Source organism: Episyrphus balteatus, chromosome 1 (genome assembly GCF_945859705.1).
Source record: "Episyrphus balteatus chromosome 1, idEpiBalt1.1, whole genome shotgun sequence".
NCBI lineage: Eukaryota > Metazoa > Arthropoda > Insecta > Diptera > Syrphidae > Episyrphus > Episyrphus balteatus.
The window spans coordinates 128854085-128873170 of record NC_079134.1 but is presented as its reverse complement, the minus strand read 5'-3'; the positions used below and the strand labels follow the sequence as shown (position 1 = coordinate 128873170).

General features: G+C 38.3%; 1 protein-coding gene across 1 annotated transcript; it reads left to right on the top strand.

Annotated features, from left to right (window-relative positions):
• On the top strand, nt 1-10867 carry LOC129907250 (dolichyl-diphosphooligosaccharide--protein glycosyltransferase subunit 2). Its single transcript, XM_055983364.1, has 5 exons — nt 1-159; nt 347-594; nt 654-1217; nt 9336-10062; nt 10123-10867. Exons 1-5 carry the CDS (start codon nt 147-149, stop codon nt 10479-10481), a joined length of 1911 nt encoding a protein of 636 aa, XP_055839339.1. The 5' UTR covers nt 1-146; the 3' UTR covers nt 10482-10867.
• Nucleotides 10868-19086: the final 8219 nt, after the last annotated feature.

Here is a 19086-nt window from a genome sequence, read left to right as displayed (position 1 = left end):
ACTTCTGTTTGCCGGGCTGCCTTCTACTAGCCGCTGACGTGTCTGTCAATTTTTATGCCTCTCGATTTGGTTGTGATATAAAATTTTCCAACTCAAAAAAGAAAATTATTTATCACGTTTTTTGTGCTCAAACAAATTAAATAATCATGTTTAAATTAGGTAAGTAAACATACAAATTTTTTCAATAATATTTGTATTCAAAATTTAGTCTAAATATTGTCATTTGTTTATATGCAAATCCATGGCTTGTATTTATTGTATCGTCGCCGGTTTTTGTGACAATTTTTTTTTCACTTGCTTTCGATGAACCATGAAAAATTAAAAAAATTATGTATGTTTTCTTTAGGAATTCTAGTGTTACTCTTGGGAACACAATTATTCTGCGCCTCCCAAACAACAGCCCTTCACACTGTCTCTAGTCATTTGAGTTCCTCGGATTTATCACGCCTCCAGAATGTCTTTATCGATGGTCTGTCATCGAATGATTTACAATCGATCTATTACTCCACTGTGAATGTCGAGACAACAAATGAAGCTGAAAAAATTGCCCTCTGCAAAAAGATCCATGAAACTTATTTGGATTCCAAATTGAATGTAAATTATTTAAAGAATTCTGTTAAGATCCATTTAATTTCATTGTTTTTTTCTAACAGGAATTTGAGAAAAACTTTTATTTAGTTGGAGCACATAAAAATGCCAAATGCACAACTTTGGCAATTCCCCAAACAGTTTTGAATAAAATCTCTAGTTCATTTAGTAAAGACGCTGCAACAGCTCAAGAGATTTTCTTTAATCTGTTTGCTTCGAAAGCAATGGGCGTGACAATTGATGCGGGCACTTCTAACAAAATTGCCAAGAATCTTCAGAATATTCTCAAAAAAGACGATTCATTGAGTAGTTTGGGATATGCTTTTTATATTGCTGCTGAAGTTGGTGCTCCAGCTGCATTCGTCGCTGATCGTGTTGAAGATGCTATTGTGCAAGCTGATGAAGTTGATGGCAAGATGTTACAATTCGAAGGTGGTTTGAGTATTACAGCGTTGATTGTTAATGGAGCTTTTAAGGTGACCAAGGCTTTGGGTAAACCTGCGCCAGTTACTGAAGGACAAGCTGTTAAATTGGCTACATATTTCTTGAGTCGTCGTTCAGTGCAAACACCGAAAGGAGTTCATGTTCTTATTGAAGCTTTGAAGACTTTGAGCGAAGCTGACAAGAAGGTAAGTAATTATTGTTACAAAAGTTTTTTTTTTTTTTTTTTTTGTTACGATATACAGTAATGGACAAAACAATAAGACAATAAGGTGGAAATTAAGTTTATCTGAATAAGAGAAGTGATTTTTAAACTTACATGCAATTCCTTCTTGACTTTGATCCAATCAATGGGAAAATTATGTATTTGAAAACATTGAACATTTGGAATCCCCAAGGTTAAGGAAGACAGCAAAATTGTATAAGGGCATTGTTTGAAAAAAACCTTTGGAACGGTTTCAAACATTTCGAACAAGACACATCTATCTATTGATTAGGAAGAACTTAAACTTGCAATTTAGTTCGGTTTCCTGCGAGTTGCAATACGTAACTTAATTTCGCGAAAGATAAAACTGCTGGATAAGTTCCATATCCGTTGCAATCGGGAGGAGGAGCTGCTTTTAGTTCTTCCATGCACCAACCCACGCATAAAAATGTTTAAAACAAAATTTAATAAGAAAATACAAAAAAATACAAAAGAACACGTATACGCCATAGTGAATTTTTTCTTTAATTTTGTCAATAAAAACAAAAAAATCATTTTTTATTCGGAAGCAAATATTTTCGGATCAAAATACCGATACAAGTTTTGGTTTTCATATATGAGATCCCACTGAACAGGATAATGCATTCAGCGAAGAAAATTATGGATTTATTTTTTTAAGATTTTTAAAAAATTATCCAAGAGGTAAAAAAACGAATTTTCAAAAATGTTCTCCAAATCGATCGAATGAGGCATCAAAAGAAAGGACTCTTGAGATTCTATTCATAACTGAAAAACAAAAGTTTGTAGGAGTTCGAATTGCTGAATTATTTGCAATCGAAATTTTATTTTTCCTTCATTCCGAAGCAGATATTTTCGCATCAAAGTCCTGAAACAAGTTTTTGTTTGCAGATATGAGACCACTGTGAACAGGCCTATGTAATCAGCGAAAAAAATTACAAATTTATTTTTTTAAGATTTTCGAAAATTATCCAAGGGGTACCCCTTGTCTAAAAAAAAAACGAATTTTCAAAAATTTTCTTCAAATTGATCGAATGAGACCTCAAAAGAAATAACTTTTTAGACTCTATTCATAACTGAGAACCAAAAGTTTGTAGGAGTTCGGGTTGCTGAATTATTTGCAATCGAAATTTAATTTTTCCTTCATTCGGAAGCAGATATTTTCGGATCAAAGTCCCGAAACAAGTTTTTGTTTACAGATATGAGACCACAGTGAACAGGCCTATTTATTCAGCGAAAAAAATTACGAATTTATTTTTTTCAGATTTTCGAAAATTATCCATTGTCTAAAAAAAACGAATTTTCAAAAATGTTCTCCTAATTGATCGAATGAGACATCAAAAGAAAGAACTCTTGAGACTCTATTCATAGCTGGAAACCAAAGGTTTGTAGGAGTTCGGGTTGCTGAATTATTTGCAATCGAAATTTTATTTTTCCTTCATTCGGAAGCAGATACAGTGATGGACAAAACAATAAGACCATTTCGTCTTACTTTAAAAACAAATCATAAAACACACATTTTTCATTGATTTTAAAAGAAAAAAAATTATTAATATAAAATTTACAGTATCAGGAACTTAAATCAATTAATTATCTAACAAGATTTTTTGTTTAAATAAAAAAAATAAATAAAAACGAAAATAAATTGATTTCTAAAGCGGTCAAAACAATAGGACCACTACTCAAAAAATGGAAATTATTTCATATTTCAATTCTTTTTCTGGTCAAAACTAATAAATTGTCGAAAAGCCCTTATTTGCCATCACATACTTTTGGCGGCTTTAATTCCACTAATTTGCGAGAAGTTCGTCTCGGTATTACATACCAAGTCTTTTGAAGTTTTTGCCACAACTCATCCTTATTTCTCGACTTTTTTGCACCCAATGAGTTCTCGGAGATAGCCCACAAATTTTCAATTGGACTTGGGTCCGGCGATCGGGCAAACCAACACATAACATTAATTCTATGCCCCTTAAGCCATATTTGAACTGGACCCAATGTATATTTACGATCATTATAATGCATAAACTGCCATTTTAGGGACATTTTCCATTCCGTATAGGACAAAAAATCTTCTTTTAAGAAATTGGGATACAAATGCTGGTCCATGTTTTCTTTAATCCAAAAAATTATACCTACTACGTGCCAAGAAAAATACCTCCACACGATGATGTTTCTACCACCGTGTTTAAGCGTTTGTCTTGTGTATTGCGGTTTGAATTCTGCGTACTCTGGATGCCTTATCCATCTTTTGCCATCTGATCCCACTAATTTGACTTTACTTTCGTCGGGCTACAGAACATTGCGCCATTTTTTCTTCATTATCTGGACCAATCCAATTAAAATGGTTTTTTGCAAAATTGATTCGGTTTTTGCGATGCTTCTTGCTGAGGAGTGAAACTTCCCTTGGGATTCTTTGGAAGAGTTACTTTTCTAATGGTCTTCTTCTGAGCGTTTTTTTCACTTATTAGCAAGTTAAGCTCTAATTTAATGTCCAAAGATGACCTGAAAGTGTCTTTTTATGGCAATCGCATTATTTCTAAGACGTGTTTTTGTGAAGTTTTTCGCTTTGTTCCTATTTTAAAATTTTCTTTTGGGGGCTCTAGTGCGTTTAATACAAAGTTTTTTAATTAACCAATAGTTTCGGTAATTTCCCGTTCTGATTTGCCTTCTCTTGTCAGTTAATGCATCAATTCTCTCACGGCTGAAGAACAATTGACTCCACGACCCATTTTAATCTTTTCCCAACATTTTTTTTAATCCACTAATATTAAATGATCTCACAAGAGTATTCTATTTAAAATATTGTTTAAAATTTGAATCCTAGGTAATACAAAAATAAATGACTTCACTTGGTCCTATTGTTTTGTCCACACGATTTGAGAGTTCTTTTTAGTTTATACATTAATTTTTTCATCAAATTATCTGTGCATGTTCTTTTTCTTTTATTTCATAATAGTTCCCTTATTTTAAGCAGAATATAGTAAAAAAGCACAGTACACATAATAAGGTAATATATTCTGAACGTTGTCAAAATTTGTTTGTCACAAATGGGCACCAATCTGTCAGGTCGGCCTTTAATTTTTATATTTCAATCGCAGTAAACAGAAAATTTTTTTTGTTTTAATTTATAAAATGTCATGTAAAAATATTATAAATTGAAAAATAACAAATTTAACAAATGGTAAATAATTGTTTAAAATTTAGTGGTGTGCGTGGTTTATCGGTTTTTGTGCGTTTTTCGTCGGTATTTTAAACAATTAAAGGCTTGGCCACACCGGAGGGTATGCGGTAGCGGTACGGGTAGAGGTAACGGTACTTGTATGAACAAAATTCCAAACTGACATATCAACGTTCAGATGTGGAATTTTTTTCATACAAATATCGTTACCGCTACCCGTACCGCTACCGCATACCCTCCGGTGTGGCCAAGCCTTAAGAATTCGGTAGCTGACATTGGTCGCCAAAGTGTCATGTTTTGACAATCTGGCGACCAATATCAGTTCGGAATATATTACCTTTTTATGTGTACTGTGGTAAAAAGAGCCTTTTTATATAATTTTAAAAAGAGATAGAGAGAATATTTTAAAAGTGATAAAGGTGGTCTTATTGTTTTGTCCGTCACTGTATGTGATGGGAAACAACTCGTCGGCCTAGAGTGTAAACCCGCTAACTCCATTTTTGGGAGAATTTGAGTTAGGTATGCAGTTTGAAAGGTCTAAGGAAGGCGCATCGTCTGACATAAAAAATTTTCGTTCAATTCCACTTAAAAGTTAGCCAAATTGCGTGATGAGTAAAACAGCTAACTCCATTATTCCCAAAGAATTCCTGCTAACTCTATCAAAACTTCTTAAATCAACAGTTAATAAATAAGAAATAAGAGTACCTATTCTCTTAACATGTAAGAACAACTGCATTCTTGATTACATGGTTGCCCTTCAAACACCTAAAGTTAACAAGAGGCTGATAAGTGTTAGATTGAACTACACATTATTACATTATTATTTTATACTCTTCTTGGTGTCAATCAGCCCTATTGTGGGTTTTAAATTGACAATTTTTCACCCGGAATATTTTTGTCCTTTCGGAACTGTAAAAGCTATTGCAAGTTTCATCCAAAGGGAATTAACTTTTTCCACCATTTTTTTTTTGCATTTTTTCATAAAAATTTTGATTTTGAAAATTCATTTTCCAAAAACTATTTCATAAAACAGGTTTAAACGAGAAAATAGACGAGGTTTTTGGATTTACAAAAAGGTACACCACATTATAGTAGGTGTAACCGCTGATTTGTAATATTTTTTTTCCAAATTAAGTCAATTTTTTTAGAAAATACGCATATTTTTTTTTGGCACATTCCTCCTCATTCACCCTGTATTTACAAGAAAATCAATAAATCTATTGGAGAAAAATATTCATAACATTGTTTTTATTTTTGTAGAAAACCGGCTAAATCCAATATTTTATTGCATCACTAGATGTAAAATTGTCAAATGTCAAAAATAAATCCAAATCCAAAATAGTTATCCCGATTTTAACTATGAAAAAAGTTAAATAAAATGCACGACTGGGGTCGCACGTACTTGCTCTTGTAGTTCAAAGTATCGTTATCTTAAATAGCTATTGGAAATTTAAGATTTTGTTTAGTGTCGAGAAAAAAAAAAATCAAAAAAAAAATTGTAAGTTAAAAAAATTAAAATTTTTTTTCAAAAACTAAAAAAAAAAATTTTTTTCAAAAACTTTTTTATTTTCGACACTTCAAAATTATGTCTGTAAATTTTGAATAAAATGCCATATTTCCGTTCTCCGCATTTTTTGAGAAAAACTAAAAACGCAGTTTTGTAAGAATCAATGGGAGTATTACCTACACCAAATTTAATCAAAATCGTTAGAGCCGTTTTCGAGAAATTTGCAATACCTCGAAAAATGTATATGGGAGATATGCGTTTAAAAGGAGATATTAGAAAAATAAAAAAAACGGGTCTAGGGAATTACGTAAAAATCATCTGTACCAAGTTTCAAGCAAATCCATCCATTCGTTTAGGCCCTAGCTCGATGTACAGATGGACGCACAGACGCACACACTCACAGACGCACAGACCCGACGGACGGCATGACGAAAACCACTTTTTTGATCTTCTCCATCATCGTAATGTTGATTTTGATTAAAACCTCGATTTTTTTATTCTACACGAAACCAATACTTGCCCTATAGAGCAAGTAAAAATAGTTAAAAACGATTATTTTTTTGTCTATGTGATAGTGAATATCATGGATTTGGATTTATTTTTGAGATTTCAATTTCTTTACATCCAGATGTTTTTTTTTTTAACTAATGAATAATATGGCCGTTACTGAAGAAAACCTGCTAACTCACAAAATTGCTTAAAAGATACCAAACTAAGAGTCTTTTTGAATCTGCTTTCGTATAGAAATGAAGAGCACTATTGAACACAAAAAATGGTATTATGGATTTTTCTTTTAAATTGACAACAACAATTTTGAGAAGTTTTTTTCTTTCTTCTGTAAAATTTACTTTAATGGAGTTAGCAGATTTACACTATAAGCCGACGAACTCTTATTATGTTGGGCCCTGTTCTGTAACTTTATCACTGACGATAAACTTTTTTGAATGTCTATAAAATCTATTGACTCCGATAAATAAACCAAAACATCTATTCAAATTAAAAATTTATAAAAAAATAAATAGAAATTTCATTTATTTTGATAGGATAAAATGGATAGTCACTCTTGAATTTTATCTACAGTGATAAAAGTTGTTACTGAGCAGGGGTGCAGGTTAACGTCTTGAGAATTTTTGCTGCTCATATTCGCGTTACTTGAATTTTCTGTCGTTAGGTTTCTCATCATCTATAATGTAGAAATAGGCCCATTTTCTTCACTATTGCTCAACTTGAAGCAAACTCCAAAGATGGCGAACTTGAGAGTTGATATCAACTCGAGAGTTGAAGCAAATGTTGAACATTTGAGCAAATGAGTGAGAAGTGTCTAGCAACATCTGATTTCTTTTATTAGAACAAAAATATGATAAAATGAAAATTGGAATTTGTTAAGAATCTTCTTCTTCTCCATTATCGACGACAGTCATGATCTCGAATGGGATCACAGCTCTCCCACTTTACTGCTCCACACAACGGGTTCACATGTGGGGTTCGCCGGGTTGACCTCAGGAAACGTCGGCAGGCCTCCATGTTTTGAATGGTTCCATGTCTAAGGCCAACTGAATGCAGTTGTTGCATTTGACTTCTCCATGAGTTCTTAGGCCTGCCTCTTCTTCGCGATTGCATTGAAACGTCGTTTGCGATCGCCTTTTGAACTGTGTTCTCAGGGTTTCTTCTTTGTACATGACAGTACCAGCTTATTTTATCCATGCTGTATTTTATCCAAGACGGTATTTTTGACGTGAAGTCTTCCTCAGATTTTCTTGCTTCGGATTCGATCAAGCTTTGTTACTCCTGCCGACTTCATCTCAGCTGCTGTCAATTTACTCTCATACTACGTTTTGTACATTGTCCAACGTTGTGAACCGTATGTAAGTGCTGGATGAACAACTGCAGTATAGAGCTTTCCTTTCAGTTTAGGGGGCATTTTTCTATCATCCACCCTACACATATGTAATGGTTGATGTCGTCATCACAAGATGCCTTGTTGTTGATCATAGATCCAAGATAATTGAATTTTCACACTTGGGTAGAATTGTTCCATTTAAATAGATGTCGAGAATAGGAATAGATATTCTACCTTTTTTGCGTCAAGTCAAGGACTGTGATAAAGAGGAAAGGACTCAGGAGGCTCTCCTGGTGCACACCGACTTTGATTGGGAACTCTTCGTGACTCCTGCGGGGCATTTTACCTTCGTTTTGACTTCCTCGTACATGTCCATGATCATCCGCACGTAGGTTTCCGGAACCCCTCGCTGTCTCAATGACACCCATCAGATCTCGTGGTTGTCTATCGAATGCTTTTTCGAAATCAACTAACGAGACAAACCCGCACTGGTCATCAGACAGCCGTATTATTTTTCGTAGTCGGCCATCCAAAATCCGTTCAACGATTTTCATGGTGTGTGACATCAGCTTAATCGATCTGTAGTTATCACAGTTTTGTGTGTCCCCCTTTCCTTTGTAGATTGGGAAAAGGTAACTTTCTCTCCAATGATTTGGCATTTCAATGGTGAGAAACTTTTTTTTTATTATTAATTCTTTTTTTCAAAAAAACGTTCTTGAAAGCACGCCTTTTGCATTCATTACTAGAAATTACTTTATATCAGTTCGCTTTACTTTATCTTTTGGTTTGTCTTAAATCACCGTCTGAAAGTGTCAGTTCCATTTCCATTGGCTAGAGACAAACATTTAAAAGCCGTAATCTTTTTTTTCAAACTTTTGCATTGGAATTCATTAAAAAAAAAAAAACACATTGAGTGAATTGAGAAAAATACACAAAAATTAATTCATTTATTTAAATTGATAAATTGCCTAAAAGGTAGACGTGTTGGTTCATTTAGTAGAAACGATCTTTGTTAGGTTTTTCTGTGTTGGTTTCAACCTAACCTTAATCTTTGGATGTACTAACATTCCGGATCAACGTTATGTTATCGCCTTTTAACATAATCTTTCCAATATTTCTTTGGGTGCGAGTTTTAACATAAACTTCCTCAGAATCATCCAGCAACAGTAAAATGTTTTCATAGAACCAAACTTGTACGCGAGATCTATTCTATTTTGGAGGTAGCGAAAAATGTCAATTTTGTACTTTTGTATTTTCTTCAAAAGACAAAGATGTTCATGTTTGTTTATGATCTTATTTTTAATTGGTTAAGATTGGTTTCTGTATTTCTATGTTGGTTTATCTATAGTGAGGCCTTGTTGAGCTTTTATATCTATATATCTTTTTGTTTTAGATAACATTCATTAAGTGGATTGTTAGAATTGTTATAAAGTCCCTATTTATTGTTTCGATGGGAGAATATCCAAATAAAATAACCATTTTTTTCATACTACTCTGCCGAAAAATAACAATGATACAAGTTTTTAATACAAATATTTTACCTTTTTTCAACAAGGTGGCCCCTATTTGCATCCAATTGGTCGGAAACGGACAACTGCAAGCTGAATCTCCTCTTTTGACCATCGAAGTTGTAGATCTCCTCGGAAAACCTTTGTCACCATTCCCACAGAGCATCACTGGCAAAATTGTTGTTAAAAAAGGAAACACCGTTCTCGCTGAAAAGGTTCAATTTGTCTCGAAGAGCTCCGACAAAACCACCTATGCTGCAGATTTGATTACTTTCAAGCCCGCTAGAGGCATTTACACCGTTGACATTGTCGCCGATAGCTACACCCAAACTCTGAACTTTAAGGTCCTCGGAAAAGTCAAGGTTCATTCATTGGAAGTTGGTGTTGGAGATTCTGATGCATCTTCATCCATCAAGAAGCAATCAGTTGTATTCCCTAGCACATTGTCCGAAACCCTCTCTGCTGACCACACTCAGAAATTGATCATGAAAGCAGCCCTTGTCGATGATGGTACAACAAAAATGATGACCGTTCACCAGGCATTTGTCCGTTTAGCCAACCAAAAGACCGAGGAAGAGATTATCTATGTTGCCGAACAGGATTCCTCCAAGGCATACAAATTTGACATGGATGTCGGTGCTAGAGGAGGTGATTTTGGATACAAATCAGGAGTTTATAAATTGGAATTGATTGTCGGCGATGCATCTCTTTCGAACTCATTCAAATGGCATGTGGCTAATGTTCAATTGAAATTCTCTCAAGACGCCAGGAAGGGTAAATAATTTTATTTTTCATAGGATTATATTTTTCAATTTTTGTTTGTTTTTTTTTCAGATAACCAATCTCAAACAATTCGTGCTCCAAGACCAGAAATCGTTCATCAGTTCCGCGTGCCTGAGAAACGTCCACCACGTCTGGTGTCTGACATCTTCACTGGGCTCTGCCTAATTCCATTGGTGATGTTGTTCATTTTATGGGCAAAACTTGGCATCAATGTCTCGAACTTTACCTTCAGTCTGAGTACGATTGGATTCCATCTTGGACTCGGATCCATTCTTGGTCTCTTTGGCCTTTTCTGGTTAAGATTAGACATGTTCCAGACAATTCGTCTGCTCATTCCAATTGCTGCGGTAACATTCCTATGTGGTAATCGACTTCTGCGGCGAATTGCTGGACAAAAGTCTGCGCAGTAAGATCTTCTAAATTTAATTCCAACACACACACAAAAATTAAAGTAAAACCGTCATCACTAATGTTGTCCAGTTGATGAGTCCTAAAGTTCTTCAAAGAAAAAAAAAACAGAGCTGTTCATTAGTAATAGTTGAATTTATGTCACACAAAAAAACAAAAACGAAAAAGTAAATGAAAGAAGGTGCTTCCCTGAGGAGGAAGAATGAATGAAGCATTTAAATGGAATTTTCTTCTGATAGATATTTTTGTTTTGTTTTTTATTTCATCACTTAAGTTAATCTATTCAGAGCTGGTGTAAGAAACTTCTGTTTGATTGAAGTTTCTTTTACGTAGCACATTCTTTTTTTTTAAGGAAACAATAAAAAAAGTATGTAACTAAAATTAATAATGTCTTTTATTGCGCGGAGGAATTTCAGATAACACAAACAAATATTTTAAAGAAGTTTGATGCTATTGCAGAAATGACGTTGGGAAGTTTTACGGGAAAGTTGAAAATGAACTTTTTCTCACTGGATTAAAAAGAAAGAGAGAAAGATGTCGTCGCGTCGATCTTCAATGATGGAGATTGTTATCATTGAACTTGAGCATTTCTGTTTCAAGCGCAATTATTATGCAATAGCTTTGTTTTCTCGGCATTGCTATCCGTATTCGCAAGTTGGCGTTTACATGTTTTACAAAAACAACACGCAGCTGCCGATAAGAATAGAAGCTAAATCAAGCTGCAGATAGAATTTTGACGAAGTACATACACTGCCGGTCATCTGAATACGTCCACATTTTAGTTCACCTTACTTTTAGCCTGTCTTGGTATTTATTGCAATGTTATATCTCTTTTACATACGTAACGAGAGTACATCCTTATGCGCTTAGTTTAGGAGAAAAAAACAAACACGTGTGGGACATGTCCGGGACCCGTTTGGGACATGTCCGGGACACGTCCGGGACACGTTTGGGACATGTCCGGGACACGTCCGGGACATGTCTGGGACATGTCCGGGAAACGTCCGGGACACGGCCGGGACACGTTTGAGACACGTTTGGGACATGTCCGGGACACGTCCGGGACATGTCCGGGACAAGTCCGGGACATGTCCGGGACACGTCCGGGACATGTCCGGGACACGTCCGGGACATGTCCGGGACACGTTTGGGACATGTCCGGGACACGTCCGGGACATGTCCGGGACCTGTCCGGGATAGGTCTGGGACTTGTTTGGGACATGTCCGGGACATGTCCGGGACACGTTTGGGACATGTCCGGGACACGTTTGGGACATGTCCGGGACCCCTTTGGGACATGTCCGGGACCTCTTTGGGACATGTCCGGGACACGTCCGGGACACGTTTGGGACATGTCTGGGACACGTCCGGGACATGTCCGGAACACGTCCGGGACACGTCCGGGACACGTCGGGGACATGTCCGGGACACGTCCGGGACACGTTTGGGACATGTCCGGGACACGTTTGGGACATGTCCGGGACATGTCCGGGGCACGTCTGGGACACGTCCGGGACATGTCCGGGACACGTTTGGGACATGTCCGGGACACGTTTGGGACATGTGCAGGAAACGTCCGGGACATGTCCGGGACCCGTTTGGGGACACGTCCGGGACATGTCCGCGACACTTTTGGGACATGTCCGGGACACTTTTGGGACATGTCCGGGACACGTTTGGGACATGTCCGGGACACGTTTGGGACATGTCCGGGACACGTCCGGGACATGTCCGGGACACGTTTGGGACATGTCCGGGACACGTCCGGGACATGTCCGGGACACGTTTGGGACATGTCCAGGACACGTCCGGGACATGTCCGGGACACGTTTGGGACATGTCCGGGACACGTCTGGGACATGTCCGGGACACGTTTGGGACACGTCCGGGACACGTCCGGGACTTGTCCGGGACACGTCCGGGACATGTCCGGGACACGTCCGGGACACGTCCGGGACATGTCCGGGACACGTTTGGGACATGTACGGGACATGTCCGGGACATGTCCGGGACACGTCCGGGACATGTCCGGGACATGTCCGGAACACGTTTGGGACATGTGCAGAAAACGTCCGGGACATGTCCGGGACACGTCTGGGACATGTCCGGGACACGTCTGGGACATGTCCGGGACACGTCCGGGACACGTCCGGGACATGTCCGGGACACGTTTGGGACATGTCCGGGAGACGTCCGGGACATGTCCGGGACACGTCTGGGACACGTCCGGGACATGTCCGGGACACGTTTGGGACATGTCCGGGACACGTTTGGGACATGTGCAGGAAACGTCCGGGACATGTCCGGGACCCGTTTGGGGACACGTCCGGGACATGTCCGCGACACTTTTGGGACATGTCCGGGACACTTTTGGGACATGTCCGGGACACGTTTGGGACATGTCCGGGACACGTTTGGGACATGTCCGGGACACGTTTGGGACATGTCCGGGACACGTCCGGGACATGTCCGAGACACGTTTGGGACATGTCCGGGACACGTCCAGGACACGTTTGGGACATGTCCGGGACACGTTTGGGACATGTCCGGGACACGTTTGGGACATGTCCGGGACACGTCCGGGACATGTCCGGGACACGTCCGGGACATGTCCGGGACACGTTTGGGACATGTCCGGGACACGTTTGGGACATGTCCGGGACACGTCCGGGACATGTCCGGGACACGTTTGGGACATGTCCAGGACACGTCCGGGACATGTCCGGGACACGTTTGGGACATGTCCGGGACACGTCTGGGACATGTCCGGGACACGTTTGGGACAGGTCCGGGACACGTCCGGGACGTGTCCGGGACACGTCCGGGACATGTCCGGGACACGTCCGGGACACGTCCGGGACATGTCCGGGACACGTTTGGGACATGTACGGGACACGTCCGGGACATGTCCGGGACACGTTTGGGACCTGTCCGGGACACGTTTGGGACATGTCCGGGACACGTCCGGGACTTGTCCGGGACACGTCCGGGACATGTCCGGGACACGTCCGGGACACGTCCGGGACATGTCCGGGACACGTTTGGGACATGTACGGGACACGTCCGGGACACGTCCGGGACATGTCCGGGACACGTCCGGGACACGTCCGGGACATGTCCGGGACACGTTTGGGACATGTCCGGGACACGTTTGGGACATGTCCGGGACACGTCCGGGACTTGTCCGGGACACGTCCGGGACATGTCCGGGACACGTCCGGGACACGTCCGGGACATGTCCGGGACACGTTTGGGACATGTACGGGACATGTCCGGGACACGTCCGGGACATGTCAGGGACACGTCCGGGACATGTCCGGGACACGTTTGGGACATGTCCGGGACACGTTTGGGACATGTCCGGGACACGTTTGGGACATGTCCGGGACACGTTTGGGACATGTCCGGAACACGTTTGGGACATGTGCAGGAAACGTCCGGGACATGTCCGGGACACGTCTGGGACATGTCCGGGACACATTTGGGACATGTCCGGGACACGTCCGGGACATGTCCGGGACACGTCTGGGACACGTCCGGGACATGTCCGGGACACGTCTGGGACATGTCCGGGACACATTTGGGACATGTCCGGGACACGTCCGGGACATGTCCGGGACATATCCGGAACACGTCCGGGACATGTCCGGGACATGTCCGGGACACGTCCGGGACATGTCCGGGACACGTCCGGGACATGTCCGGGACACGTCCGGGGCATGTCCGGGACACGTCCGGGACATGTCCGGGACACGTCCGGGACACGTCCGGGACATGTCCGGGACACGTTTGGGACATGTACGGGACACGTCCAGGACACGTTTGGGACATGTCCGGGACACGTTTGGGACATGTCCGGGACACGTTTGGGACATGTCCGGGACACGTCCGGGACATGTCCGGGACACGTCCGGGACATGTCCGGGACACGTTTGGGACATGTCCGGGACACGTTTGGGACATGTGCAGGAAACGTCCGGGACATGTCCGGGACCCGTTTGGGGACACGTCCGGGACATGTCCGCGACACTTTTGGGACATGTCCGGGACACTTTTGGGACATGTCCGGGACACGTTTGGGACATGTCCGGGACACGTTTGGGACATGTCCGGGACACGTTTGGGACATGTCCGGGACACGTCCGGGACATGTCCGGGACACGTCCGGGACATGTCCGGGACACGTCCAGGACACGTTTGGGACATGTCCGGGACACGTTTGGGACATGTCCGGGACACGTCCAGGACACGTTTGGGACATGTCCGGGACACGTTTGGGACATGTCCGGGACATGTCCGGGACACGTCATGGACTTATCCGAGACACGTCCGGTACATGTCCGGGACACGTCCAGGACACGTTTGGGACATGTCCGGGACACGTTTGGGACATGTCCGGGACACGTCCAGGACACGTTTGGGACATGTCCGGGACACGTTTGGGACATGTCCGGGACACTTCCGGGACATGTCCGGGACACGTCCAGGACACGTTTGGGACATGTCCGGGACACGTCCAGGACACGTTTGGGACATGTCCGGGACACGTCTGGGACATGTCCGGGACACGTTTGGGACATGTCCGGGACATGTTCGGGACATGTCCGGGACACGTCCGGGACATGTCCGGGACACGTCCGGGACCTGTTGGGGATAGATCTGGGACATGCGAAAGCGAGCAAAAAAATTTTTAGCGACCGCCTCTTAAGTGTTTGATTGACTTAAAAACCAATTAAATACAACTTTGAATTAGAATCAAAGCTTTACTCATTAAGCTAATTGTTTACTTTAGGAACTGTCATTACTATAAAAAAAATATAAATATTGAACAAAAGATAATAAGCTTTGAAAAAACAAACATGGGAGTAAGACTGGCCTATCCAATTTTGTTGGTAGAAAGACAGTTTCTTTTGTTTAAAATGCAGTCTATTTGCAATCATAACACAATTATGCTATATTTTCATTAGGTCTATGTAGTACCATTTGGTTCACATTTTGCGCTTAATCCAACAATATTTTGGATTGGATCTAGAAAATCAAGTAGAAGGTAAAAATACAGTCTCTAAAGTCTTTTTACTCAGAACCATCACTTACAGCAGGCATTTCAAACTTGCGGCCCGTGGGCCGCATGCGGCCCACAATCAATAACCTTGCGGCCCAGTCCACATTTGTATTAATTTTGAGTTTTAGATTATAATTTAGATTTTATGTTCACAGCTTTCGCAACACATGCACCTCATTTTTTTTCCTTATCAACAAATAAATATGGGACAAAACCAAACAAAATTACAAATTTTATAAGATCTCGTGGCTTAAATCAGGGTAAGTTATGTGATTTCTTTAAGTGAACTAGGAAGCGAATATTCTGAGTTAACCTACAAACTATTCTGGGGCTTGGGAATTTTTTTAGTTTTTAATGATAAAAAACTTTAAACCAGCATGTCTTGCTATCTAAAATGGTTGCAGAGTTTATAATTCATGATACCTATCTATATGTAGCAAAACATTTATCTGAGTTAGACTCAAAACTGTGAGGAAAATTCATAATATAGGTAACGAATATGTGAACAAATGCAAAATTCAAATGCAAATTTGCATTCAAATGCAACCTAGCTCTTTTGGAACATCAGAAGGTAAACCAGGATTTGAAGTTTCGAAAATACTACGCAAAAAATCTTAACTATAAAATTGAATACGAAAAAGGCTTGCAGAATATTTCTTGAAAGACAAGTTCTCTTGATTTTTTTCGATTTTTTCCATAATATATATGTATGTATATATATGCCGAATCATGTGAGAATGGAGGAAAGCGATTTCTAATTTTGACTCCGAAGTAAGTTCCAAATTCGTTGAAATGCTCGATTTTATAAGTATTTTTGTGCACTTGAAAACTGCCATATAAAATCGTTTGCAAATTTCACAGTAGGTAGGTACCTATAAAATCCTGAATAACTAACTTTGGTCTGAGAAAAAAATGGTAAATGAATTTTTGCTGTTTTTTTTTTTTACAAAATTGTTTTATACATATGTATATAAAAATTGTAGACTAACATGTTCTGCGGCCCACACAAATTTTTATCTCGCTGTTTATAAAAAAAGAAAAAGTTAAAAGTTTAAATTTGTTCAGTGTTTATTCAGTTTGATTAAAAATCACAAAATTTACCGTAACTGTGCGGCGTCTCACCTGAACTTTGCTAAAACTTACAGATCGATCGATCGATCCAAAAGGCACCTATTTTACATATATTGAAAGTGTTGCCAATTTTACTTTTTTTAATACAACATAGTACAAAAACGGTCTTGCCCCCATAGGCGGTCTTGCCCCCACTTCCCCTACATGCATAGGGATAGCGGATTAATTTCGAGACATATTGCTGAGAATGATGGAACATTACACTAGTTTACAAAAATAACCAGGTGAATTCTTGTTTAACTTATGATATTGTTATTTATCTGAAACTTGGTTATCACTGTTTATAGGAGAGATAGATGCAAATTTAAAACTAAAATGGAAAGAGGAGGTGGAGTATTGATTCACTTTCAAGTAAGCTAATTGAATTGGATTCGAACTCTATCAACTCTGACCCTGACATTGATCAACTTATTGTTTGTTTGAAATTTGGCGAAGTGTTAATGTTTATTGAATTAAGCATGAAATATGAAATTGTTTTGTATAATATTGTTCAACTCGTTCCAGACTCTTTGGCAGTCATTCGTTGTTTTATTTCCTACTGAGAGAATTCTCTTCCAACTCTCATTAATTTGACAGACTTCCTAATTTAGTGCACAAAAAGTCTGGAACAGACCTATTTTTACTGATTTCGCTAAAGCGTTTGATAGTGGTAACCATCAGATCGTACTTTGGGCATTCATTCTTCTTTATTCAAATGGCATGAATCTTATTTAACTTCTCGAATTCAAATTTTCAAAATTGAAAATTATTTCTCTAAAAAAATATCTGTGCCTTCTGGTGTACCACAGGGTAGTCATCTGGGGCCATTATTATTTTTTGTTATTTTTATTATATTAATGACTTACCTAATATTTAAAAAAATTCAAAATGTCTTCTTTTTGCGGATGACATTAAAATCTACAGTAACTTTACTTGAGATCCTGATTGTTTGATTTCTCTGAAACCATGATCATGATGAGTTAAATCCATAGAAAAACCAAACATGCATTCCATCTTATTTTTCAATTTTTATATATTTATTTGTTTCAAATAACACCATCATGTTTGTTTTTCTTTTTTTTTCATACATTTATAATTATATAAGTTTTTCAAGTTTTTATTTTCTTATTTTGTTTTTCATTTTATGGTCTGTTTCAATTCAAATACACCAATAATAATAATTCTTATAATCATATTTTTGTTTCTTGTTTTTATTAATGTATGCATTTAAGTTTTCTAATTTAATTTTTTTTAAGTCAACTGTAAAGTAAATATAAGTTAAATATATTTAATATATATGTATGTATATATATTTTTATATTTTTAAAAGGATAATTTTATACACAACACAACACATTTTGTTGGTGAAAATTGTTGAAATATTTGTTAAATTATTTTTTTTTTCTCTTTTTATATTTTTTTAATATAAGAAAACTTTATTTTATGCGATTGTGTATAGAAAATAAAAATGAATTTGGATTTTAGCGATGTATGAGATTTTCTTTTGTTCAAAATAAACAATTTAGGTATAGAAAAAGTAGAAAATAAAACATTCCTTTTTCTGCAGTTCTCTTTTTTATTTTGTTTTTATTGTCAGATTTAACATTAAATATAAATTTAAACTTAAAAATTTAGAAACCATCTACATTTTGTATATATTATTATAGAGGAGTGCAAAACATAAAAAAAACTTAATTATTAAATTAATATAACTATAACTAAAAATATTTAAAAGTTAAAATTGTATTTTTATTTAAAAGAATAAACACCGACTATCTATAAAAAAACATCAAATATTTTATTATGAATATCCGTCAAGGTGTTTTTGTTAAGTCCGAATAAAAAATGCCACGTTCAACGGGTAGTTGGGTATTAATTTATATATAACTTTTTTTTTTGTCTAACCATTCTTTTATATAGGAAAGAGATTGTGTATTGATATTTTTTTTTTTTATACAACACGGAATAGAAATACATTTATTTAATGTTAAATTTATTTTGAATGCTTTATGCATTTTTTGTGAATTTTTTTTTGTTTTGAAAAATTTTACTTGTTTTTATTTTTGAGCCAATTAAATTGGTTTTGGCTTAGTTCTTGATCCTATTCAGCTGTACAAATGCTTTTTGTTAAGAATAAGCTAACATTTTAGATTTGAGTTTTTTTTTGTTTTTTTTTTTGTTTTTTACAAGTTTGAATAGCTGCCATAAAGAGTTGTGTGTCATTGTAAGATGTTTTTTTTTATTGGTTTTTTGATATACAGATTTTTTTTTAATATAATAGTACAATTTTATTTAACTTAATGATACAATTTTTTTGTATTTATTTTATATTTTTTTATTTATTTTCCTTTTCTTTTGTAAAATGTCTCTAAAAAAATATCTTATATCCATAGAATTGGGAGTAGATACATATACATATTATTTTGTGTAATTTT

Bases quoted from the DNA above. Each gene is read 5' to 3' on its own strand.
- LOC129907250 (XM_055983364.1), top strand. The intron at 1,218-9,335 runs GTAAGTAATTAT...TTTTTCAACAAG, and splicing joins TGAGCGAAGCTGACAAGAAG to GTGGCCCCTATTTGCATCCA. The intron at 10,063-10,122 runs GTAAATAATTTT...TTTTTTTTTCAG, and splicing joins CTCTCAAGACGCCAGGAAGG to ATAACCAATCTCAAACAATT.